The following is a 24,923-nucleotide window of genomic DNA, read 5'->3' as shown; positions in this document are numbered from 1 at the left end:
GCTAATGCAATTTTGATAAAGTGTGCAAGTCATGAAACAAATGTATTCTTTTATATCTTTTCCTAATCTTAGAACATTTAAACTTTAATTAACTAGGAATGGAAAACAAATATTGCGGCGTTTCCTCTCTCATTGCCAAGACCCACTTTTGCGAAGGCTAAAAGCACGATTTGTCGTTTGTGTTATGCCAAAAAAAATTGTAATTATTTAGTCATGCACTTCACTGGCCAGGAGTCAAACTCTCAAGCAAGGAGGATGCATAGCCAATGATGGAGAATTCCGGATTCGATTACATTCAGTGTATTACAGGTGATTGTGTCAAATGATGTAAATTCTAACTGTTACACAATGCGTTGTTTGTTTGAAACTCGGTTGTGGTAAAGGAACCACGTCGGGTCTCCGCAGTTATACCTTCTCTGGGCGGGCTGGCCTCGGGCCATGCTCGTCGCCTTAAGCTTTACTGTCCGTTGACAATACACCTGTCCGAGTGTTACGTCTCCCTCGCATTAAGGAAAGCCTCGAGGCGATACTGTTAGTATTTGATGCAGCGTGGATCCCCACAAAGCGAAGTTTTTCGCTATAATACTAATTTTATAACAGTGTTTATGAATGGTTTACTTAGAGCACTCGCCCATAATTTACACATTCTTGCCTCTATTAGCTTATGGATATTACAAAAGTGTGTATTTTGAAGAGTTCGTTTGTCAGCAGTTGGAAATTTTAAGCTGTAAAGTCCAAAGATTTCAGAAGCATTCATTGCCCCTTTCTCACTTGTGCATACTTCAACCATTTTAAGTTGATATAAATATGCGCTCCTTAGAAGCTCAAGTAGAATCGACACTTGCGACCACTAAGAATGAAATTTTGTTGTGTTTTTAAGGATCCCCGACCTCATCTCATGAGTACTCCCTTTCCCTCTCAAGGGTAATGGATAACTGATTCCCTTTCAAAGTCGCAGGGATCATTTGGAACATCTTTTGAACCAGGGCCATTCTTGCGTCGGGTAGTGCTGGTACTGGCAGCGCGTTGATTTATAAACACTCGTATCAACCGGCAAGAAAAGAAACCTAAGGAAGCAGCTAACCTCCAAAAGAATCTTAACTTCAGTTGTATTTATCGTCGTCATGACAGCGATTACTGTATTCATCACGCCCCATGAATTGTAAGGCGGTCATTGGGTGGATAAGGCTTCCCTCTTGACCGCCGCCATGACGATGGAGCAGGCCCTCCCTTGTAGGTGGACGCTATTACACAGATATACTAATTTTGAACACTTATAAGTAACTCACCATTACAAACCCAAGGCTCTCCTAACCTATTCTACCTAATGGTCTACTTCATGAACCTATCGTACTCCCGACGTCACTGAATGTAGCAATCTGCCCCATAGAAAGTCCAACATCTGACTGACTAATAAACCTAAAGAAGCTACTTGACGATTGCCCCTTGCCAAGTAAGAAGGTCCGCGAGCGTACGGAGTCATCGCAGACCGTGGCAATGCCTGATTATTACCCTTTAATAAATACAAGAATGGGTCGATTGAAGTACCACAGCAGGACCACTTAAATTTGTGAATCCCATTAATTTCGCCCAAAAAGTTAGCAAATTTTCTAACTAAAGGCAAACAGAACAAACAAATAACTACGCAGGACTTCAATCAAGAAAAATAAAAAAATATTAATCATCGAATTATGGACTCGGACTTTGTTGAGCCAGGTCAAAATTTATAGTGCACCCCTCAATGAGCACATAGGGGTTTACCATTAAGCACTAGTAAGTATGGTTTTAATGAAATTTCAAATAGAAAAGTTTGCATGATAAACACAAGGACGTAAGCATATCTGTACAGATAGGCATCCGCAGTCAGAAAAGACTTTGAGCAGACAAGAGGGTGAGAGAGAGGGAGGAAAAGAGGAGGATGAGGTCAGTAGACTCGACTCATGAGACTCCGTGGAGCAACATCAGAGTCGCGGCGAAAATTAGCGCCATCGCACGTGGCGAGGTCTCGGCAACACCTCCAGGATTGCATTTCTCTGCTGAGCAGAAACAAATGTACCCTCCGCGCCCCTTCGATTCGTACATGCATATCAGGTGACGGTCAATCTTGAGAATGAGCTGGGAAGAACAACCTCGTATCAATTGGTGCTTTTGTTCTAAAAGGTAAGGCAAGGTATCAAGGTACACATATTTCGATCTCTCACCTCGGAATTGGATTTAAGATTTAAAAGCATGAACATCACGAATAAGGAGCCGATTTTAAACAGTCAATCTGTGCCTTCCGTCAGTCAAATATAAGTTCGAGATATTATAATATTACTTACAGAATAAAACGCAGACTACGGGAACGTTAGCAAAAATTATTTAAGTTCCGAGATAATCTTGATGTCTAGGTCAGCAGTTGGTTATTTTTAACCCTATGAATGTGACCTCCAGTTCATGAGTGAATGTGTCACTCTCCACAGCTTTGCTTACAACATCGGTTCGAGGTACACAACTTCTAGAGCGCAGCTGATTACTCAAAAGGGCCATCAAGTACATTTAGTAATACTCAGTACTGCTGCTAATACCACCTAAAAACAAGCTGATGTTAGTGACAGATTTAGTGTTGATGTCCCCTAAGGCAGTCTTATTATCACTGAGATTTAAAAACACATATTCGACTGAGGGCACCAGTCTATGGAAGACTTATGCATTGAAAACCATACTGGCACAAATAGAGGAGAAGAGGGCGGTGACGTTTATAAATGCAAAAGGTGCAGTCCAATTCATTCTAATAACTAAAATGCACCTAAGGCCATACTCAGGGTCGCCGTTTTCGTGAGCCATAGGGAACGGCTACATTGTAACACAATGGCCTGAACAGATTTTGTTGACACTTAGATTGACTACGTGTGATATTGTTAATACACAAAATAATTTCAGTGTCGCCTTCATAATTGTCGATCTAAACAATAAAATTTTTGAGATTCGAAAATCTGTGCAAAGCTTAATGGTCAGCCTCCTTCAAAACATATAAACTCCAGTATATTAGCAGCATTATCAAACCAATGTTAGCGTAAGTTATGATCTTGTGTTCATTTGACATTTAAACATACGATAGTCAATGTAAAGCCATTTGAAGCAGTCTTCATAACAGTCGACTGTAGGTAAGTGTGGCGAAAACATATCACGTTTCGGAAAGGGGTCTTCACATCCTTTAAGCTTTGAGGAGTTGCAGAAAAAACACGAAATCTTCCGCGCTAGACAAAAAAGATTTGATAAAAACATAAGACCACAAGGTGTTATAGAACTGTGCAGAAAAAAGTGTCCTCATTATTTAATAAAACTGTCTGGAAAATACTACACAGTAAATGAAAAATACAAAAAACGCCACACCAAAAAGCATGTCTGCAAATGTTCTTAAAATAAGCCTAAAGACTTAAACAAGTGCAATCAGCGCTTAAACATGCATTTCGATGAAAAAATAATAAAAATGGTTATGAACAGGCATCATGAATTGACTCAACTAAGGCACAAGCACTGCTCGCGAGACTAGAGAGCGGATATAGTTCCAAGCTTATTTAAGCAAACCATACCTGTTACAGCTGCATTTTTAGTGTAAAAAACCTTTATAAATGCTCCTATTTGTACAATAAATACGCAACACTTCCAAAAACCAAATAGAAACTAGAGTGAATCACAAAATTCTAGTTGTTCATCACACTTCAAGAAATCAGATCAATCATAAATGCGCCGTTGCTCTGATGTAAACACGACTTAAGATTAACATGGCTATGATTGAACAGAATAAATATGCATGGAGTCATAAATGTAACTGTTCACCAAAGTTCAGGCTGTTACTCATGAGTATGGAGTACTTACGTGCACAAGGGACAGGCTCTTGGGGTGCTACTCCGCAAAAAAAGACAACTTGCAACAGTACTAGTAAAATAATAAAGATGATTTTTGATTTGTGCGATATTGAGACGATCCTATTTCCCAATATCAATGTAACTGCCATTTTCCCCGCATACTTGAGAATAGATGGCCTTTAGACCGAGAAAGTGCGCATAGCATTTAAAAGCTCTAATTTGTCCTCACGTTCCGATCTCTTAGATGCATTAAGAACATAACAAGCGATGTGTAGCAGAACCCTAAATCTTTATACGGGAGAACGATTCATGTGGGTTATAAAAGATACTTCTGATAAAGTAAAACAAATATTCGAGTTTAACATTGGAATAAGATAGAATGTCTTACAGTCTTTAGTTAGTATTAATTAAAAACACTTTGCGTTCACCTGCGCCGAATGCTCTGAATTGCTAGGTACGGTTTTTGCAAAATTTGTTGAAATAATATGTTATATAAATTATTGTGAAGTTCGTGAAATATACTGTAGCATTCTGAGTCTACCCGGAGTCTAAAAAATCTACAGTAGTGTGTCAGGAAGTGTATTGTAGCCTACGAAAGAGCCGAGAGTCTTCTATGATGTCCCGAAAATCAGGACACCGAGCAGAAGTTCAATTCCAACAATTGCATACATAGGTAACACGTTGGTTTCTGACCCTCAGTTTTGGTAATAGGCTACTTCGTGTCACTGTCATTGTACCTTTGACAAGTAAGTTGGTCTTCGGCTATGCCAGTGGCCCCAAGTCCATCTGTACTTCAAGGGCTCGGCCTGAATATTACACCTTCTTTTGTCTTCAGGGAAGTCACGGGGCTCTACACTGGTAGCAGTGAAAAGCAGAATCAACCACAATGGCATCAATCTTAACACTTACCTCTGGGTTGTAAATTTTAGCGTGTCGAAAGAAGTGCATATGCTGTGCATGGGAGAGTCGGTGACCACGCCGAACCGATTCTCTGAAAATGACGTCAACCTTCAGCAACTACCCCAGTCTGGCAATCTACAAGAAGGCTATCAGCAGCCAAAACAACACTAGCCGTGAACTATCCGAAAAATTGCTCCCTCGAGCTGTCCGCCTTACCTGTATGAGGATATCAAATATGTGAAGGCACGACAACTTCTTCACTTCTCTACTAGCCAAGTAGGACCCAGATGGATAAGGCTGGAAAGATTTGAAGAGACAGTAACAGAACTGTATCAAACACCGTACTTTCGCTACAAGACTCAACTTTTAGACCAGCGTTCCTACGACTACTTAAGGACAGCATAATGGCCAGTCATTATTGGCTTCGAATCCAGTTCCTATACAGAATGATTCCTCATATCAGAGGCGTTGCAGTCAGATATCTTCTCAGTTGCATGCAAATTCGATGGCTGACAAGGTTGGCTTCTGGAGAATTTCCCTACTGCACTGTGATGGCTGACGCGATGGGTTAACCGGAGGGAAGCCCAGAGACGACGATCGAAAGTGGCTATGCAATACTTACGTTATTTTAATGCTTCTTTTAGAGAGGAGGCGGGCATGCGAATCAAACCTCATGACGAAGGAGTCAACGTCCTGCAACCCGGAGAAAGATCCCGTGTCCACACCTCCCTGAACATGAACTTGTACTCCCAATTTACTTATTTCATTAAACATGATGATACGGAATCAACCTGGGTGTTCCAAGAGTAGGAAAAGGCGATCTACGAGCCTCGTCCTACGATACATTGGTTTTCTTATAACTCTCGGTTTTAGTAAAGGGGCCAATTACGATCCCCGCCGTTACACCTTCGCCGGGTGAGCTGGCCTCTAGGCCATGTCAATAACCTCAGGCTCTATTCTGCGTCGAATACATGTTCTGCCTAGCATTTTGTCTTCTTCCGTCTTCAGGGAAGACTCGAGGCTCTACACACATGCAACACTCACAAATCCATGCTCCAAATTTTTGCAAAACGGTTGTAGACGTTTGTTAACAGTTTTAGGAACTATTGTCCAAAGTTATATTTATGCATTTAAATATAGCCCCCTCCCCTCCCCAAGACTTCCCTCAGGATGAAAAAGTCGTAATACTCTATCAAATCTTGGCTAAAATCTAAATACCAAATGTTGATTATCCATAAATTAGAAATATTCAGTGAAGCTTGATGATGTGGCACAAACACACCTCAATCGGGAGCGTTCATCTACACCGGATTCCTCACCAGAGATGGTGGTTCATTTGCTGGCGCTACTGGTTGATCTTCAACAGCATCAAATGGAATATCATGCTGCGGATACAGCACTCCTTCACAGCCAATGTTGGAGCCTCGACATTCTCACCGTTGCCACTGTCAAATACAGAAATCGCATCCAGAAAGTTCATGTAATAAGGATGCCACCAATCAATGCATCTAAAAGGCTTACTTCTTCGGAATTCAGTCAAAAAGTGTAAGGGGATTAGCGAACATACCTCCTTTTTCCACAGTAAGGAAGTCGATAGGAATTTACAAAACCAAGGGCAGCATGAACTCAATGACCTCTCGTTTTACTAACCTGTGATTTCGGTCAGTTTCTGCAAACATAGGAGAGCGTAGCTTTAAACATCATGATGACGCATATTTCTATCATTAACGAGTTCTGAAAAAAGCTGTGCCATTCAAGATACAAGAAGGAATTTCATCCAATTGACGAGCACCTTGGAAACTGAGCATTGGATAGCGATTCCAGGGCATGCACACCCAGAATCATCTCACGTCTTTTAAAAAGTGATATCTGTCCACCTCACTCGCTTTTCCATATCACAGTGCATCCCCATGCAACAGCCAAAAATAATGTCTAAGTATTCTCAAATAACAACTCAAAATATGCACAAAGTAGTCAACGATTTCCGCCAAATAAGAACTCACATTATAACCACATAATAGTACAATCAGTAATGGTAAGTAACCTCACCGCTGTTTGGGGATTTTTTTAATCGTTTGCACAGTCCATTCACACCAACACACCGTAATTTTTAACATACCATCGCTTCGAGGCCATGTAATCGCATCATTTCTCGAAGCTCCGGGACTATGACACCGCACAACTTGTGCGTTGCGTCTGAGCTACTTATGGCATTCGGTTGCATCTCATATATGCTCGGAAATTAATAGAATGATGTAAATATGGCGAGTGGAACCGAAAAAATGACAGGCCTTCCACAGAGGAGCCTTAAAAATGGCTGTTATTAGAGGTCTACGCGTATGTGGAAGCTGAACATGCATAGCCCGAGAGGTAGCACCGAACGGATGACCAGTAACACCCCTCAAAATGTCAGTCTTAGCATTCAAAGGAGTAATCAACCAGGCAAACGTCACCGTGATGCACTAAAACAAAAATTAATGATTTTGCACGAAAAGAAAACTAATAATATAACTTTATTAAGCCAATACTAAATTACTTTAATAGGGGAAGGCCCTTCTTATGCCACTTTTGCATAATTACGCATTTGTTATACAATGAGTTGATACTTGAATGTGTTAAATATTCACTCACTTTCAAATTGATAAAGCGGTGAGTCATGTCACGTATTCTTACCCTTTATTATTTACTGTTGTTGCTGGCATAGTTGTTTTTTGCTGCACTTTGGAATAATTTGTGGGATCTCTTGCATACAGTATAAATATGTGGCACTTTGAGCCTGCCCTTTGATCGTGACATGTCAAAATACCATAGAGGGGCATATGTTACTGGCGTACAGAAGAGTTGAAGGAGACCATATTGCAAATGGAAAGCGCAACTCCTGATGCTGATGTGTCTGCGTGGTTCAATGAACAGTCAGGTAAAATATCAAATCACCACATCCATACAGATGCGTATTTGCAATACATTTTTGCATTGCAAATGCATTTACAATACATTTTTGGCAACTCCAGACCAACTGCATTAATTGAGTCATTCCCTCGAATCACTCCAAGTGAAGCGACGACATTGCTAACAAGCCCAAACTCCTTTGTAAACTGCCGCAGATGTGGTGGTTGCTGCAATGTGTGATTCCTTTCATTACTCTTGTTCCATAGTGTTACTTTCAGGTCTACTAGCTGTGCCAAACACATGTTCCATTGCGGTCGCCTTTTTACCAGTTTTGGGTGTGGCCTTTGCGTACTCCATAGAGCTGTCATGTCAAGACTATTAGAACCCTTCATCGGATCATATGCATCCATACCATGGCATTATTGAAGTCTAGACTCAGTAAGCTGACTTACTCATCTCCTTTCTATTGTGCTACTTGGTGCCCCCACATCCCTTTAGAAAGAAAAGGCGTTAATTATTTAAATTGATTCACTAATCACTGAACTTAAATCTGCAGATGCACACAATTTGTGCCATGTCATTAGCAGTGTCGCATCCGAAGATGCTCACTTACCAACAACCGTAATTTTAGCTCGCATTTCTATTTCCCAATCTCTTATCAGGTGTTTCATTTTGTGGGCAGGTGCCTTTTTAAAATCACTCAATTTAACCGAGAACACAACATATTTTACTATTTACCCAATGGAATTTAGTACCGACTTCAACAATCCTGAATGAGCCGCATCCCTTCTCATTCATATGATAAGGGTGCTTATGTTTTGTAACATTTGGCAGGTAACAGTGATTACTTTTCCCCTTTCCTTTTGCAGGATTCGACAAATCGGACACCAGTTGGTTGCTAAAACGTATTCTATAAGCTTGTCAAGGGGAACAGGGTAAATTCAACGCCTCGCGGACGTTATTCGGTGCGCAGTCCACCGCGGTGTCAGGGAAAAATGTACAAATTAAGCCATTTCGCAGGTAAAAGAGTTCACGTTCGTTACATCCTGGCAACTTAGTCAATTAAGCATCATTCGTGCACTTTCGAGGCCATTTTGCTAACCGAATCGCCGATCCGCACTCCATCCTCATGCCTATTCACACTAAGTACAAGGACCGATCCGCATTGATGAGCACCCATCCACCGCCCATGCAAGGTGACTTTGCAAATCTTGCGATTCCTCTGGAGCGATAGTAGGTGATTGTAAAGCTTACTTACTGGCTGTAGCTTTGGTTTTTAATCATACCTAGTGGTTATATTAGGATTTTGATTGATACACTGATTGCGTACTGCTCAAAGGCCTCGGTGATGAGAGGTGGCCTAAGTTAAAGATTTCCAACACATTAGGCTGTTGAGCGTAATATCTTTGCGCAAACAAACTTGAATGCTGAAATACACCCTTTATTTGCGGAAATAGTTGAAACGAAGGCACCGAGTGTAAGTGGAATTTTCCTAGGATGATAGTAATAGCTGGATAAGCTAAATAAAAGCAGCACTTTCGCCATAGCACACTCTCATCATTCGTTTCAACCAATCTTGACAATTTTAATGGCAATAATTTCATTTATGCCTAAAAAGCTACTAAAGTTAGCGAATATATATATAAATAAGGTCTTGAATATTAAAATCATAAATGATAAACTGGGTTGTAGCGGCGTCGCTCTGCAGCCTGAACAGCGTGGCGCCGAACTGGATCGGTCTAAAACAAGCAATGGAGAGCAAGTTCGCACTTAATCTGTTGACTCTCATCACTTCAATTTGTTTACTGGTAATTTACGCGGGCAAAAATAGGGTGGCAAAATTTCCGATGATGCGGTGGGCAAGTTGACTTGAGATCGCCCACTCGATCGCCTAAACTGGTCTTATCAACCGAAACAGGGGTTACACATTCAAAAAGGTGAGGTGCATAAATCGCCAAACCTCCAACAAAAAAATATGTGTTGACCTTAAGGGTACAATAAATAGTAACTAGTTATATCTACTAGGAATTAGTGAATACTCTAGAACAACCATTTTTATTTAATCTCATCCATGTTTTATAATTACCCTTAGAGAGCTCTTTCGAAATCCCAGTCGAACATGTTTATTCAAGCAAAACGCACCGGATATCCTCGGCCTCCAGCTGTAGTAGCAGTAGAAGCAGCACGTCTCCGAGATGAACCTTGCATCCGTTCTGAATCACTAAGGCTTAGATTGCTCAATTCGAATACGTATATCGAGTCCTGAGGACTTAAGTTTTCTTGACCCTAAAATTTATACCGATTCACTGAATGAGGAAACCTTTGCCGTGGCAGCTAACTCCAATAATGTACCCAGAGCAATCACGTTTGAATAATCAAACTCGCAGGTCCGATGAATATCACTTAACGATTGAGACAGTTTCTTGCAACTACAATAAGTGATTTATCAGAAAAGTCTTGCTTCACTGGTAACAAAACACTCGTGCATAATTCCAACAATTCGACAAGGCAAAAAATAATGCCAATTTACTCTCAAGTTGAGCAACGCAAGTGGCATGCTAGTTGAGAGGGTAAAACCTGAAACTCCATGACACACCGCTAGGCGTTGCTGCGCACAAATGCGTGCGGGGATCGTTGGTCGAGAAAATCAGTCTTGCATCCCCGTTTTTGATGCTCAAAAATGGGGTATGCTTCGAACTGCGTAAAATCTACCATCCATATAGAATGCGTGCTCAGTTTCAAACAATGTTTCACACGGAATCCATGAAAACAGAGCATGGGTTGCAAAGGCAGCCACATAGAACTTACCGAGTCGACATGTTGTTGACTCATGCTCTGAACACTCTGACATCTTGATAGGGTTGTGCGAGTTTCTTGAGCCTCGATAAGAATCCCCGCTTCCTCCTGTTATTTAGTAGTACGGATGAGACTTTATTTATGAAACCCTTTCAACACATCGTCTTGAAAAATGGGAGGCCAATTAGCAGTAGCTCGGGTTTGCATTAGGCAGGCGCACAACTCGTGCTTATTTGAGCAACGCGGACCCGTACGCTCCCGGTTAACTATCGTCAGAAGCGCTGAATGGTCTTCATCTGATCAACGCTAACCTGCTTCCACGGCGAGGTGGTGCTCTGATATTGAGCTAGTGTTTATGCGTTTTCTGAACCCATTCCTTCTTCATCCACATGGCTCATGAGAAAGCACAAGTAGAAGAATACTCCGTTTAGTAAGACCTTAGATTCCACTCTTGAATAAGGCTACTTAACAAGAAAAAATGAGTTGCCTAGACTCGCAACTTTGAGCGGAGTCTACCCGAATTCAGCTAGGTCTAACCTGACGATTTGATGGTCTTTGGACAGCTGCCATATTCACGAGGTCTCTATACAGTGACCTCACATCTCCTCGGCAAGTTGGACAGTTATCGGCCTGATTCAGCCACGTGTCGATACAGCTTTTATGAAAGAAATGATGGCACGGCAAAAGACGAACGGGGTCATTCAATTCGTAAATATCTAAAAAGGTCGCATAATAATATAACCAGCGAAATTATTTTAGGAAATACGTGGGACAAAATTGCAAGGAAATGAATGGATTTACCTTCTTTTATAATTAAAGGGGTGAACAAAAACTAGCATTCCTTGAAAATTTGATTTCACAGCTTACATGAAAACTCAGAAAATTCAAAATGGTAGTGTTGCAGCCCTCCCCTCCCCCGATACTATATTAAATTACGTGCTATTAAACTGACTGTAAGGCATCCCACCTATTTACTCGTAAAGACAAGTATGTGGGTAAAAAAGGTCAAATGTACTTTGCATATAAATATTACCAAAGCCTTACTTACCCAAACAAATGGCACAAGGCGAAAATGTTGAGAGATCGGGTCGCAAAAACTGCGAAATGGGCAAACTGGAATCGAGTTGTAGGTTTATATCTAGCATATCACGCTCTATCAGTGACGGAACTTACTGCCGCTAGAAGTGAACGAAACTGTGGTCACAGGAAGATTTTTGAGACAATCGCGCATGGGCGGACCGTGAACCGGACACCATCGAGAATGGCGATGGTTAGAATGAATATCATTCCCACTCCTAGGCACACAAGACTTAGAAGCTGGTAACGCGAATGGACCATCTTCTTAATGATATTTGAGAATGTATCTTGTTCATTCTATTTCCACTTGTGTTAAATACCCATTGCCAGAATTGGGGAACGATGATTAAACTGTCCACAAACTTAATTGCAGGCCCAACCACCAAAAATAGAGTAAAAATATTCAAAAGGTGGTATCTTAAGGGCTGCTTTAAAGCAGAACAAACACTGCTGGCAAAAATACCGACCTTGTTCGAGAAGCTCCTCCAACGTGGATTCTGCCGCGAGTACGTTCAATGCGGCTCCAGTAGGCCATAAGTCCAGTATTCTTTCTACTTGAACAGTGTTAGAACGAGTGCAGCTCTAACGTTGCATGATCCCAGCATCTACTATGTGGCAGTATATTTAAATAAACACAGGAACTGCTCATCTATGTTCCCAGTATAGTTTATTTGAAGTTAATGCTCTGAAACCTACCACATGAATCCCTTTCGTGCAAAACGTGCTATATGTGCAGTACATATAACCAAAGAAGGACTAACGATGCCTAATCATTCGCACCAAAGCAATTTCTCTTTGATATTAAATTAAAAGGGATAAGTGACTCAAATCAACAAAAAAAGCCGACATGAAATCAACCATATACAAGAAAGTGCTTTTTTGAGCCAAGACATATTATCAAGGCAAGGTAAGTCTACTTTAGAAAGTTTATTTTTAAGTCCGTGTTTGTTTTATCAAACCCACGATTTAGGCACGCTTTAAAATTAAGTAATAACCGGATTTCGTGTCATTACGATGTTTCCCTACTTCGACGATGATATTTTCGTCCCCATCCCAGACTTTTCACAGACTTTATTTAATCACAATACCCTCTTTCCTCTGAGATGCCATATGGATACAGATAATGCTTCCGAAACAATAAGGATTCTATGCCACTCAATGAATGATTTCTTTCGTCAAGCCGCCGAGACATTTGTATCGGACTCGGATAACACAAACCCTCTCGCAACTCAAAAATTTTTGTATGCATTGGTTTTTTGCCTTTGCCTGCCTTTAATTGTCACTTATTCCTTCAATGCGTCATAATTCAAATTATACCCTTCCTAGTCATTTAGTCTATTATTACGTCCATATTGGCGTTATTAAGAGTGTCCGCTTTAGCATTGCTTTTATAGTACACCATTATGCAGCTTAAAATATTTTTAAACGCAGTAATAACCCGATAAATATATGTCAGCGACGCATATATCATCGGCAGCGGAGATTGCAGGAGTATGAAATGAACCTTCGTAGACGCAGCATCCCCCCACCCATTCCATTTTCGCCATCCTCTCGTCGAGCGATTCACTATTTAGATTATTTGCCAGTTACTACAGTTCGAGTCCGAAATTTTAATCAGGGTGGTTCGGCAGAAGACAATCCTCAAGAATGGTAAAGTATACGATATTTCTCGACTTAAATCATATATCCACTGTCCTTTTAAAAGTTTACATCACATTTCTATTTTAATGGACTTTTGTTGCATATTTTGTCTTGATTATTCAGTGGTGCATTTATGTACATGTTCACTGAAATTCCATGCTGGAACTTATGCACATTTCAACGATAGATCCTAGCTTTAGGTGATGATCAGAGCTACTTCATTATGTAGTTTTTTTCCAATGTTTTTACTACACTTTATTTTAAGAAGGGTATTCTGTAAATCATTTTATTGTCCTTGATCTCCTTTACCCTTTATTTATCTTCTACTTAGCTTTCATTGACAAATCTACTCATGTATTTTTAACCTAAAGTTTTGTATGCTTTGTTTCGTAAATTATTGCATCAGTTGGAGCAGAGCTGTAAATGAGACCTGAAAAGCGCAGTTTTCAATTCCTCTCCTACTTTTTAAATTTTAGTCCTCCTTCTGGTAGTTTCTCCGATAAATCGCCTTCTAACACTGCAAACAATGCTTCAAAAATTGCAGATTCTTCAAAAGCATCAGACAGTGCACTTGAGTATTCCCTTTGCATAGATCGCAAAGCCGAATGTCGTTTGCGGCACCTGATACCACTACAGCCTTTACGCGTTGGACCTAACGGTAGAAAACCAGAATGTGATATTTGTTTGTGTAAGTTGGAGTTGCCATTTTTAGTTGATTTAGATGTTGCGCCGTTAACGACTGATTCCTTTACCTCAACCATTATTGTCACTTAAGTTAGCTAAACTCTAGCAAGCATTAATAATGCTGACGCCTGCTAAACTTTGCGTTAGTCAATTTTAATTGCCATAAGGTGAACTGCTACTGTCTGTGTGACATAAAGTAAATCCATGTTAATAAGAGATGGCTCGGTTTCGTAAGCAGTTTCAGTAAATTAGTTTGACACAGGTTGAATTTCGGTTTCATTTATTTCAAATATGCCCTACACATAATCACCTGGATTAGCTTTGTTCTGGTAGATTTATTTTCAAGGCAGTTTTACTACTAATGCTAATACCTCCGATAACAGCTAACTAAATGGTACTAAAGTATTGTATGCTAATATGGACATGCAATGCGGCGACTGAATTCATGGAGGTGCTGCGACAGCTCTGCTCTTTATGTGTAAACTACCGTAGCGGAATACGAGTCGGGACACAAGTTGCGGCACCTGCCATGCGGCCACGGCTTTCATCGTGAGTGCATTGACACGTGGCTAGGAACGGCGGAAACTTGCCCTAAGTGCCGCAAAAATGTGGTTGGTTGCCTACGTCGCCTACAGACGAAGGAGGCTCACATGCGCTCTCAGTCTCTCACCAAGCCACTTCCCTCTCTCCGCGTCCCCTCAATCCCCTCATCTGGCACCACCGACTCTTCAGTGAGCTTCCCACATCCTCTCTTGATTTGACCATAACTAATTTCCACGACAAACGGCAGACTAGGCCGGAACAAGCATAATTTTCTCAGTATGTGTAGAAAAACAAATCGCGATTTTCAAAAGTTTTTCTGTTTTATTCGTTTTATTATTTGAAAGACAGAAAGAGGGAGGCCTCCATGTATAACTACTCCAAGTCTCGGGAAAAATCACAACGGGGCATCCAGCTACTCTAATTCATTATAATAAAAATAACGTTCTTGAAGCTTTGGTTCTAAATGTTAAGCGATTACATTCTTTTAGCAATTAACCTAAAACGTAGATTTATTCTCCACAACTGTATAAGGTCAAATTCCTCATTTTGCGGTTGAGTTTCCGGTCTAGTGTAAACTTTTTGTATATTTGATATAATTAAACTTCATAGGCACTTGAAAATTTATATATTCCTAAGTCTACGTAATCTTGCTTCTTAAAATATTGAATATTAAGCCCTCGGTAGTTGCAAAGGTGTGATTTACCACTACGTGAATGAGTTTGGTAACTTAGAGATCAGTAGTGCTCAATCAAAAACAGGAGAAATGTAAAATAATGTAATCAATTAACAGAGAATTGTTTAAGCATTTGCTAATCTGTCTACCTTGTTTATCCGGGTATCATTCCAGCATTCAATTTCAACAATTGCTGCACGCTTTTTTACAGTTAATTTTGGCAACAGTTATTTTAACAAAATTAAAATTCACTCACGATTTCGTTTTGTGGTCTGGTCTAAAGTTGCACCAGTTCTAACTTTTTTCCGACTGCAAAAAAGTCCCGATTTTACTGCAAAATAATCAATGTAGAGAGCTGAAAGAATTAAATTGCCTATCCACACCTCCTATTGAACCCAGACTACAAAACCGCATTGTCCAGTTTTGGTGAACCACACGCGCTCGAGTATTCTGCGCACCCAACTAGCTGAGCAGCGTCGCGCAGCCGAGGCACAGTCTACATCGGCATCGATACCGATTTCGGCACCACGAGCGCATGGGACAGTCAGTGTCAAACCAAGTGGGCAGGCCAGCAAGCCGCCGCTGCCCCCCATTGCTTCCATCCAGCCGTCCAAAGTCAAAGGAGACATGGAATCCATTAGCCTAGCCACTATCAGTACCACATCCGCCGCCACTACTGCTCCCGATTCTGACGCCACAGCTGACGCGCCTAATATTACCGTTCCGCTGCCATTGCAACCCATACAGCGTACCCTTTTCGTTGAGAATAGGAAGGAAAATGGAGAAGTGGTAAAGTTATTGACTTTCTAGCTTTTTAAATTTCGCCATCTAAAGAGTACATGGTAACTTGTTAACAGGCTCAGTATGAGTACTCAGTGGATTTCTGGAGAGTCCATCGTTATGGGCCAATGCTGCGAATTCTTCTAAAACAGTCATAGCATGGCTAGTATACGCTCTCCCCAAATTAAAATGACCATTACTTTTCGCCATTACTCTGAATGTATATAAACCCGGAAAATTTGCCATTCGTATACCTTGTTCATCTATGTCACTCTCTCTCCCTTTCGATTAGTCTAGATTGGCACTATTGACTATTTATCGTCATCCTTAAAACTTATTGCAGTGAAATTGAAGTGAATCAGAATGGGACACTTCTATCTCATCGCTCTTATCAACCCATTAGCATTTTATTTCTTTCGTTAGGAATAACTTGTGGAACTACTTGTCTGCTTTTGTAGCCCATTTATGTTAACTTTAGTTTTATATTCAATCCCGATATTTTGTTTGGACAAATTTATGAGCAGAATGATTTGGGAAATGCCAACGTCGAATATACGTTTTCCTTTGCTGAGGCCATTTGAGTTATCCGATTTTTGTGATCTTCTGGGTACTTGCATGGATTCAAAGATGAAAATTTTAGAGTATTTGGCTGGTCACTTATCACCGAGTTAGAGATTGCATCGGATTTGTAGTTCTCCAAGTACGTAATGAATAAAATTTTGTAAAATCATTTTCCACTGCCATTTCTGGTACCCATTTTTAGTACCCGGAATACATTTCTTTGTGCCTTATATTAGGAATTTTGAGTTTTCAGTCCATCAGGTGCTCCCTATGACTTCCGTTTTGTGATGTAAAAGGAGTACATATGCTTATGCCAAATGTGAGGATTGGAATCAGACACCATAACCGAGTGCATATGTCAAAACCTAATAAGTCGACTAACTGCTAGGCTTGCTGTGAATATTCTACTTATGTAATTTAAGTACAAAATTTTAGTTTCTCAAATATACCTTTTGTTATTTTTAGTGTCAGGAAGCGCGTAAAAAGGCGGTAGAAGCAGCCTTGAAGCGCTACGAGTGTGCCCGACAAAGTTTTTGCGAAAACTTTTACCAGGAGAAGTAGAGGAGCCTCAGAATTCCCATTTCTTTTTTTCCCTATCCACCTGCTACTGTACGTGAACAGTTCGAGCCCTATGGTGTGCTGTATACTAATGCATGCGAAAGGTGCATGGCTCGTAAGCATTAAATGTAACCACTGCTAAAAGTGGCATTTTATGTTGGGAAATGGTTTTTCTAAAGCTCTGTGGGCGTGGCTAATGCGCTGAATTTCCGAGTGTTAAGTGGTGAAATGAACTAGACGATGGTGGGATTTTGTTTAATTGCTTGAAAAGAAAGTGGGGAAATTATGGTGAGTACTCCACGCATCATTTTTTGATATTGTGTTGCTAATGTTTGAAATACCGGGGGGGGGGGGGGCTGTTATCATCATGACCTGAAGGCCATATAGCGGAGCCGACTATCCACTCGCTGCAGTATGATCGGACTACAACAGCACTGAGTATACGCCCGGTGTTGAATACTGCAATACTAAAGGTAAACATGTTTGACTTAGCCATCAGAATAACCTGGCAGGTGAGTGGGATACGAAGAACCTACTTTGCTTTGAATAGCCCGTTCTTCTTAGAGAGAAGCACTCAAATCAACGAGTGAGCAGTTAAACGGAGCAGTTCAAATCTTCCAAGTGGTCAGTCACCGAGCGCGGCTGTGGACGCATTAATCACACGACCAGTGTGTGTGTGTGTGTGGTTGATTATGATTTCTCCCAGATGTGGGTGTGAGGGTGATGGTGGTGTTTGTTGCTCACATTAATTTGCAGACTGAATTTTTTATAGCTTCTCCCTCCCCATGGGGAAACATTTGGGGGTTTAATTAAACTTGACTTCACCTCCTCTAATACTGAACACACCCCCTACCACCACCACCACCACTAATCCTTATCAAGCACCTCTGCAGAAGGACTAATTGACTCAATTATTTACCCACTCGCAATCACCACACTTCAAATTCACTGCTATAAAGGTGCAGTAGCCTTAAGCCTATCTTCACGTTCAAGCAACCCTGGAAAGAGTGATTATGAGTGCAATTCGAATATTTCCAGGAATAATTATTTAAGCCTCATGAGTTACTGTTTGACTGTACTTTGATTCAAATTTAAAAGTGTGTTGAACACTGCGTTACTGCAAACAACTGTTCGTCCCACAGTGACTTCAAATAACTGGTTCTTCGGCCTAAAATTAACAAGCAGCGCAAGATAAAAGTCCTTTACTTCTTTTGTTATCAACCCCTCAAGATTTGCTTTGCCGCAATCGGTGCTTTCAAGTTCATAATGTGATTAATTCGAAAACTAGTCATTCATCTCTCTGGCTCCAGACAATACATCGCTGCTAGAGGTCGTAGACTCTGTCGAACACCTCTTTTTCTGCTTCTAAATTATGGATATTTACGGTATATCATTACCAACCACAGGCATTAATTTTTTGGTGTTTTGAAAGTCCAGCACTTGTTTATCACGTGATATTTAGAGGAAAATGGTATAATTTTTTCCTTTCGTTCATTTTTAATTCATTAGAAATAAACTCAATTTTAATTGTTAATACATGGGTGTTATTTTAATGCGTTCTTTAGTATTCTGAAATTTCCACCCAAGATCGCTAAATGAAAAGCGCATTTAAAGCTCTTTCTTTACAACCTAGAGCAGAATGCTAAATCGTAGTGATTACTTCACGCTACATCATTTACCTCCCGCTAATTACAAACCGAATTTGTATTTTATCATCGTCAATGTTGTGTTCACTCATAACGCAATCGTGTTTGCCTCTCCATGCTTCATTCTCCCAAAAGACAGGAGTGCGTTCACATGGATTGTAGCAAAGGACAACCGTTTTGAATGCGAAGGCCGAAATACCTTGAGTCCAGCGGTGCCTATAGGGTACCGGGTGGCGAACACATTGCCACTATGGATCCGGGACACCAGCACTAGTTGACTCAACTAATGCTATTTTAGCACTTTTCCTGCCTGAATTTAAAAAAAAGCGGCAATTTTCTGCACTACAGAAAGCGATTTTTCACTAGCAGATGCAAGCACCCAATTCCACATTCCTGGTGTAATTTCGCTCTACTCTAGACGGAAGTATATTACTGAAACGCATCCAGTCAAAATGGGGGTCTGATATTTATTACTGTTGTAGTGTTTTGAAACAGGCAGTTTTAAAGGGCTCATTTCATTAGGCCTAAATCAACACGGCCGTAAAATAGTAGTTTTGTCGGTTTTGTATTGCACTGGCATGTATGTTTACAGGTTCTTCCTTCCCACAAGATACTACTTTAACAGTCATTAGGGGCAGCATTTATGATCGCCTTTCATAAAACCCTTAGTCCACATTGATAGATTTTAGATCCTGAGATCGCTGAAGGGTCCTGTTAAGCAGCGAGGTTAAGTGATTCTCCAGTACCATAACGCCGTCTCAATGTATTTACACCCCCTCTTTTCCTTCGCTGCCCCCCCCCCCCACCACAATCTGTGACCTGCAAAGTGTACACACTTTGAAACTTTATGGCAAATTTGACTTGATTTGTTTTGCTGCCACCACCTCCCCCTCCGCAACCTGCTGTTTGCGGGTCAGTCCATTTTATGGTAGTTCTGCAAACTTTTTCGGGTTCTGCTGAAAGGGGTAGGGGAGATGGCTGGCCCTGCCACCGCGGCTGTTGCTGATGTAGCTGCTGTATTAGATGTTACACACTTCACAGTCGGTAGTGCACGAATGCACTGCTTCCGTCACATCTGATTGGACTTCGAATGATTTCTCATATGTATCACCATTAAAAGAGTTCATGAAAGCGTGTGGGAAGTTGCCCACATGGCCTGAATGCTGAAGTTGTTGCTGCAAGACTTTGCCATTTAAATGGGGACAGAAAAGACGTAAAGTTTGTTGTCACTGTGTCATTGCAGCGGTCACATCAAGTGAGCAATGCGGAGATAACATCATTATCCTTGCGAATGGGTAGATAGAGTGTCCCTGTTTTAAAAATTAAGAAACCAAATATTTGTACCAATGAGTTACACATCGAAGTCCTATTTAGAGGACTTCGGTGGATTAAAATGTAAATTTAAGGCAGTAACTCTTTTTTTAAATGAAAGACCCACTTGCTGATTCTGTTCAAACATTTTAAGAGCAATTTTCAAGTACAATCAAATCATGAATAGAATGCATTTTGGCAAAGTTAGTTTGTTCCTAATTTTTAACTAAGATCATGGAGTGAGTGGTGCAAATGAGACAGTCCAATTCATCTAATATCTGAAGACAGCTAAACATTTTGAAATGCATTTCACGGTTTATACAAATGGATAACAACTACAAAGGTAAATGGTAATAGGTCTAAATTGAACGTTATAAAAGAATCAAATTATTCACAAAGCATTAGCCTTAAAAACAAGCAATCAAATTCGGAGTCCACAAAGGGTTCCTTTCAGGATAAGAAGATTTACAGGTCACGATTTTCTCTTGTTAGATTCCACAAATCTAATTATCATATGATAGTAGTCATGCAGTTGTGACTTGACTCCTCATTCCTCAAAACAAATTCAGTATATTCCAAAGTCCGCATATTATCATTAAAACCAGTTATTCAGCTGCTCTCTAGTCCGCACGATAGGCCCAGAGCCTGGAACCGCACGAAATCGCGTTATTGATAATGTTGCGCACTCATGCCGACTGTCTCGCGATGATTGGTTGGCGCAAAGCGCGCATCGCCACCACGTTCCCTCCACTTAATCGCTCGGCGAACCATTAGCCAATTGCGTGCCAGTAAGTCCGGAGAGTTCAGTGTAGCCTTTTTAAACTGGTCGGGTCCAAATTAAGGCTCACTTACTAAATAGTGTAATAGCGGCTGGCAAATTTTTATGTACACGTAAGTATAATAATGATTCATAATTAAGCCTAAATACGTGGTGGTTTCGAGTGCTCTCGAGCGAAGGTATAAACCGGATTAAATAGATAGTTGTAGTGGCTTCTACTCCATTTCTCATAAGTAAGTCGATACCGTTAATGCTTGCATAAACTTCTGACCAATATCTAGAAGGTGTCGAATTATTAACTATCACACTCCAGAAATTTGTAATACACTCCTCTTCATATTTTTTGTTGCGTATCTTTCGTGAACCACCAAGATCTAAAAATTTTGATTATCTCGTCTGAATTTTTCGCCCATTAGCAAAATGCTTTACTTCAATTGTAAAGGATGCATCATTGATAACACTTTTGACGATTAGAAAATCATCTAAAATAAGTGTTCTTAAGAGGATTTTGTAGGTCTTATAGTCCACCTTTTAGGAGATAAAGATGTACAAGCCATTCAGTGACACAATTGCTTCGATTCCTCCCTTCCTCACCACGTTTTCCCATGGCGAGTTACTCAGTCATCTGGCCAGTGGACTTGCAACTCTCGACACCTCTGCTACCGTCACCGCCGCCTCAACACCCTCCACTTCCCTCTGTCTCTGTCCCTATCCCACCACTGCACCGCCGTTTCCTCTTCCTCTGCCACCCCTCCAACTGTCTTTCTGCTGCAGTCCACCCTCCGCCCCCCTCCTTACTTCCTCTCCTACGCCCCAGTCCCACCATTCCGATGCCATCCCCGCGGGGACCCCGGCGTCGGCAATTGTAGCGGCGGAGGTAAAGGAGCAGATGCCGTCGGCTTCAACGTCCCATTTGGCTGGAAAACGAAAATTTAAGGAGACCACGATGGCGGGGCAGATGGTGGTGGGTAGGGATATTAAGCGTTACCGCACGACTTATTCGCCCTACCAGAGCAAGGTACTCGAAGAGGTTTTTCAGACTGAGCGCTACATCTCCCGTCCCCAGAGGGCCCAGCTAGCCACCCAGCTCCAGCTGCCAGAGAACACCATCAAGGTGAGTGTCACCTTTTTAAGTTGTGCTGTAAGAAGATAAAGATGTTTGCCACTGACTGAGTAGGAGCTATAAGCCGTTCGCTAGCACGTTTATTCGATTGTTTTTTTGTAAACTATGAGAGCAAATTACTCGCGCTAATAGCTCAACTAACCTCAATTATTTACTCCTTAAAAAGGGGTAAATGCCTCCTTATCTATCATGATGTCGATTAATTAATAGTTAAACTAATTACTAAGATATTTTCTAACACCTCATTCAAGGTATAACAGTACCGGAATTTTATCTTTCTGGAACCTGTTTTTCGGATTTGTTAGTGCTTTCATTAGTCTTGTGTTAAGAAAGTCAGAATCCTCTAATAAAATGCTTGTGTTAATCAGACAGTTGTCCAATTTGTATTACACTGATTACCCTTTGATTTAGGTGTGGTTTCAAAACAGACGAATGAAGGAGAAACGGCAGTCTATGATGTTGCCAAGTGTAGCAGGTAAACCCGTTTATGAAATGACTTATACCACAACACTGTAAAGTTACTAAGCCTCTCGAATTTTGCCAACATTTCAACTATTTACGATCCAGTTTCCATGAAGAGGGTAACTCATTTTAGGAAGCAGTTTATTTATCATAAATTCGCTATGTAAATAAATCTAATCATGTAATTACATGTGATAGGCTGCATCGCAGATGTGATGTTACAGTTGAACTGATAGCGTTGGCGCCACATTGTTACCCACACAGGGCCATCTGATTCAACCTCTTGATAACGTGGGGGCCCGACGGAATGGAAACCCCACAGGGTTATCAATTTGTGCGGACTTAAGCCGCAAACCCCTCTCCCCTGTCATCAATTTTATGATCGTAATCCACTTTCATTGCGAGTTACTCTACTAATCTATGACAAACTTCTGATAGTTCACAACTGGATCATAGCACTTTGTTGTGCATAATACTTTTGAAAGTGGGTTCTACACAATTCATGTGACCACACTTTCCAAGAAAGTAGTTGAATAGGGACAGCATTTTTGCCCCATTTCCTGTAACAAAGGTAAGAGGTGTTTAATTAACTCACCGAATAGGTAGTTTGGGACATTAAATTAATGAATGAAACATCTTTTTTAGTCATTTAGTGAAAGCGAAAAATGACTTTGCTTAGGATCGGTGGGCAGCATTTATGGTATTTTTCGTTAACATCCTAGCTTGACCTGAAAGAATAATTACACTCCATTATTTAGATTAATTTGACAAAGGTGACTAGAATTTAGTTAAAATCAATTACCTCTGAAACAATAGCCCTATAGTTGCTCAGAGTTCGGTTACTTTGGTTTACGCATAATTCCTGAGGCTGCATTGAGGAAAAGAAATTTAAGGTTATTTGAATGATCATTCTTATTAGCAGTAGTATTAGTATTATTGCAGAGTTATACTTAAGAGTCTACGGTACACTTTTTTACTTGATGCAGCTGAAACACACTTCAATGAAATAACAATCGTATCACCGAATGCATAATCAGGTTTGTACATATTGATGCGGTTTACACTATAAATGCAATTGCAGGAAGTGATCCATACCTGCGTGAGACTCTCCTCCATGTGGCCAAGCTCTACTGTGACTTCCATCAGAAAAAACAGCAGCACTCGCAGCCGGCAGTGGAGATGTCTGTTGAGATGGCTCCGACAGCGGTCGCAAGAGGCGGCAGTGAGTCGGCCTCCCCGGTGGGGGAGCAGAGGACAGGGCAATGCGAGTCCTCTCACTCCACCTCCAGCTCCTCGCCCCCTGCACCCTCCACCTCGGCGTCGGCGTCTAGCTTCTCCGTCGATAGCCTCTGTCCCCTGCCACCAGCTAAATCGTCAGAGAAACAGTATCTCTTTCGTCCCTTCTGAGCAGAACTTTCCCTTCCCTCTTATCATTTCACGCACACAATTGCACCCATTCTGTATCATATCTGGGTTGCACGATGCGTCCATAGGACATATTTCTTTTTTAAAATATAATATTCCCCCATAGTGTCCTAAGAGGCCCCTTCTTCCGTCTTCCAAACCTAATGTCAATTTGTGCTAAGGTCAAATGAAGGGGTTTGATAATAGGTGCCACTATATGATACTGTAAAAATTATTGCCTAAATATGATTGCACAATTTGTACTGGGATAGTTAGATAAGTTTGTTTACATGTTGCCTTTTTCAAGACAAGAATTTGCGATGGAAATTATCCCAGTTGATAGATACATTTCCACCAAACTAAATATGGTTACTGCAAGAAACTGAATTGTTGAAGAGATAAGAAAGTCGGTGTGAGGACTAAATGGTAACTTTTAGGTTAAATAGAACCATAAGTTATGGTGTTAGCAAGAGACTTCTATAAATCCAACCAGTAGGTAACATCTACTGATTCACGTACTCAAGAAGGGAAGTCATTTACTCTGTTCACTTAGTCACTGAAAATCAGAATATTGCACTTGCTGTAGTTACGAACAATTGCACATAAACCTAAAAAGCTTCTTTTTGTTGACCATGAACAGCTACGACCACGTCTATACTCAGGATCACAGCACTAAGGGATGCTGCAGCCTAAAAGTGACTTCTTATTTTTAATTCCAGTGCAGTTTATGGTATCTGCTGTGTGTCAAAAGCCTTACGGCAGAACTCATCATCATCTATGCACCTTGGTAGAACCAATTAGCCGTAAAGTTGTCGTCAAAAGTAAATGATAATGCAATAACAGAAAATTCGTTCTGAAATCCTTTAAATTTTGGAAATGAAGTATAATGTGGTTACTTTCTAGGTAAGGGACTGCAGATTTTAATCTAGTTAGGCTCATCGTTTAGTTTGAATATAAGGGCCTCGATGGACAAAAGGCATGTCAGTTATTTAAATGAGACTATTACCTTTACTTCAACTTTGATTACAGACTTTTACATGATGAATAGGTTCAGCTAAAATGCTCAGCACAGAATCTAATGTTTTTTAACTACCCTAGATTATTTGCTTCATTAATTGATCCAAGTTGGTGATAGCACATATACTTAAATTTACGGAACACTTGAATGGATAGTTCCACGTACCCCGAGCTCCAATAATGGTTCAACTGAATTAAGTGTAGGTGTCTCAGACTTGAAATAGGGATG

The 24,923-nt window shown here is 40.7% G+C and overlaps 4 protein-coding genes across 4 annotated transcripts; 2 read left to right on the top strand and 2 right to left on the bottom strand. All coding sequences in view use genetic code 11, as the record gives it.

Annotated features, from left to right (window-relative positions):
• Positions 1-1,103: 1,103 nt before the first annotated feature.
• EGR_00216 (hypothetical protein) lies at positions 1,104-6,975 on the bottom strand (the record flags this gene model as incomplete). The annotated part of the gene is made up of 4 exons (XM_024489465.1): positions 1,104-1,244; positions 1,948-2,153; positions 3,096-3,201; positions 6,871-6,975. The coding sequence occupies 4 exons, from the start codon at positions 6,973-6,975 to the stop codon at positions 1,104-1,106; spliced, it is 558 nt and encodes a 185-aa protein (XP_024356143.1).
• Positions 6,976-9,307: 2,332 nt separating this feature from the next.
• On the bottom strand, positions 9,308-12,048 carry EGR_00215 (E3 ubiquitin-protein ligase; the record flags this gene model as incomplete). The annotated part of the gene is made up of 6 exons (XM_024489464.1): positions 9,308-9,379; positions 9,783-9,926; positions 10,449-10,544; positions 10,974-11,152; positions 11,610-11,731; positions 11,981-12,048. 6 exons carry the CDS (start codon positions 12,046-12,048, stop codon positions 9,308-9,310), a joined length of 681 nt encoding a protein of 226 aa, XP_024356142.1.
• Positions 12,049-13,011: 963 nt separating this feature from the next.
• On the top strand, positions 13,012-16,956 carry EGR_00214 (RING-H2 finger protein ATL1B; the record flags this gene model as incomplete). The annotated part of the gene is made up of 5 exons (XM_024489463.1): positions 13,012-13,163; positions 13,631-13,812; positions 14,331-14,569; positions 15,454-15,843; positions 16,861-16,956. The coding sequence occupies 5 exons, from the start codon at positions 13,012-13,014 to the stop codon at positions 16,954-16,956; spliced, it is 1,059 nt and encodes a 352-aa protein (XP_024356141.1).
• Positions 16,957-21,232: 4,276 nt separating this feature from the next.
• Positions 21,233-24,506, top strand: EGR_00213 (Segmentation protein even-skipped; the record flags this gene model as incomplete). The annotated part of the gene is made up of 4 exons (XM_024489462.1): positions 21,233-21,802; positions 22,223-22,286; positions 23,355-23,495; positions 24,397-24,506. The coding sequence occupies 4 exons, from the start codon at positions 21,233-21,235 to the stop codon at positions 24,504-24,506; spliced, it is 885 nt and encodes a 294-aa protein (XP_024356140.1).
• Positions 24,507-24,923: the final 417 nt, after the last annotated feature.

Source organism: Echinococcus granulosus, assembly GCF_000524195.1.
Source record: "Echinococcus granulosus chromosome Unknown EG_S00001, whole genome shotgun sequence".
NCBI lineage: Eukaryota > Metazoa > Platyhelminthes > Cestoda > Cyclophyllidea > Taeniidae > Echinococcus > Echinococcus granulosus.
This window is presented reverse-complemented; position numbering and strand designations above follow the sequence as displayed.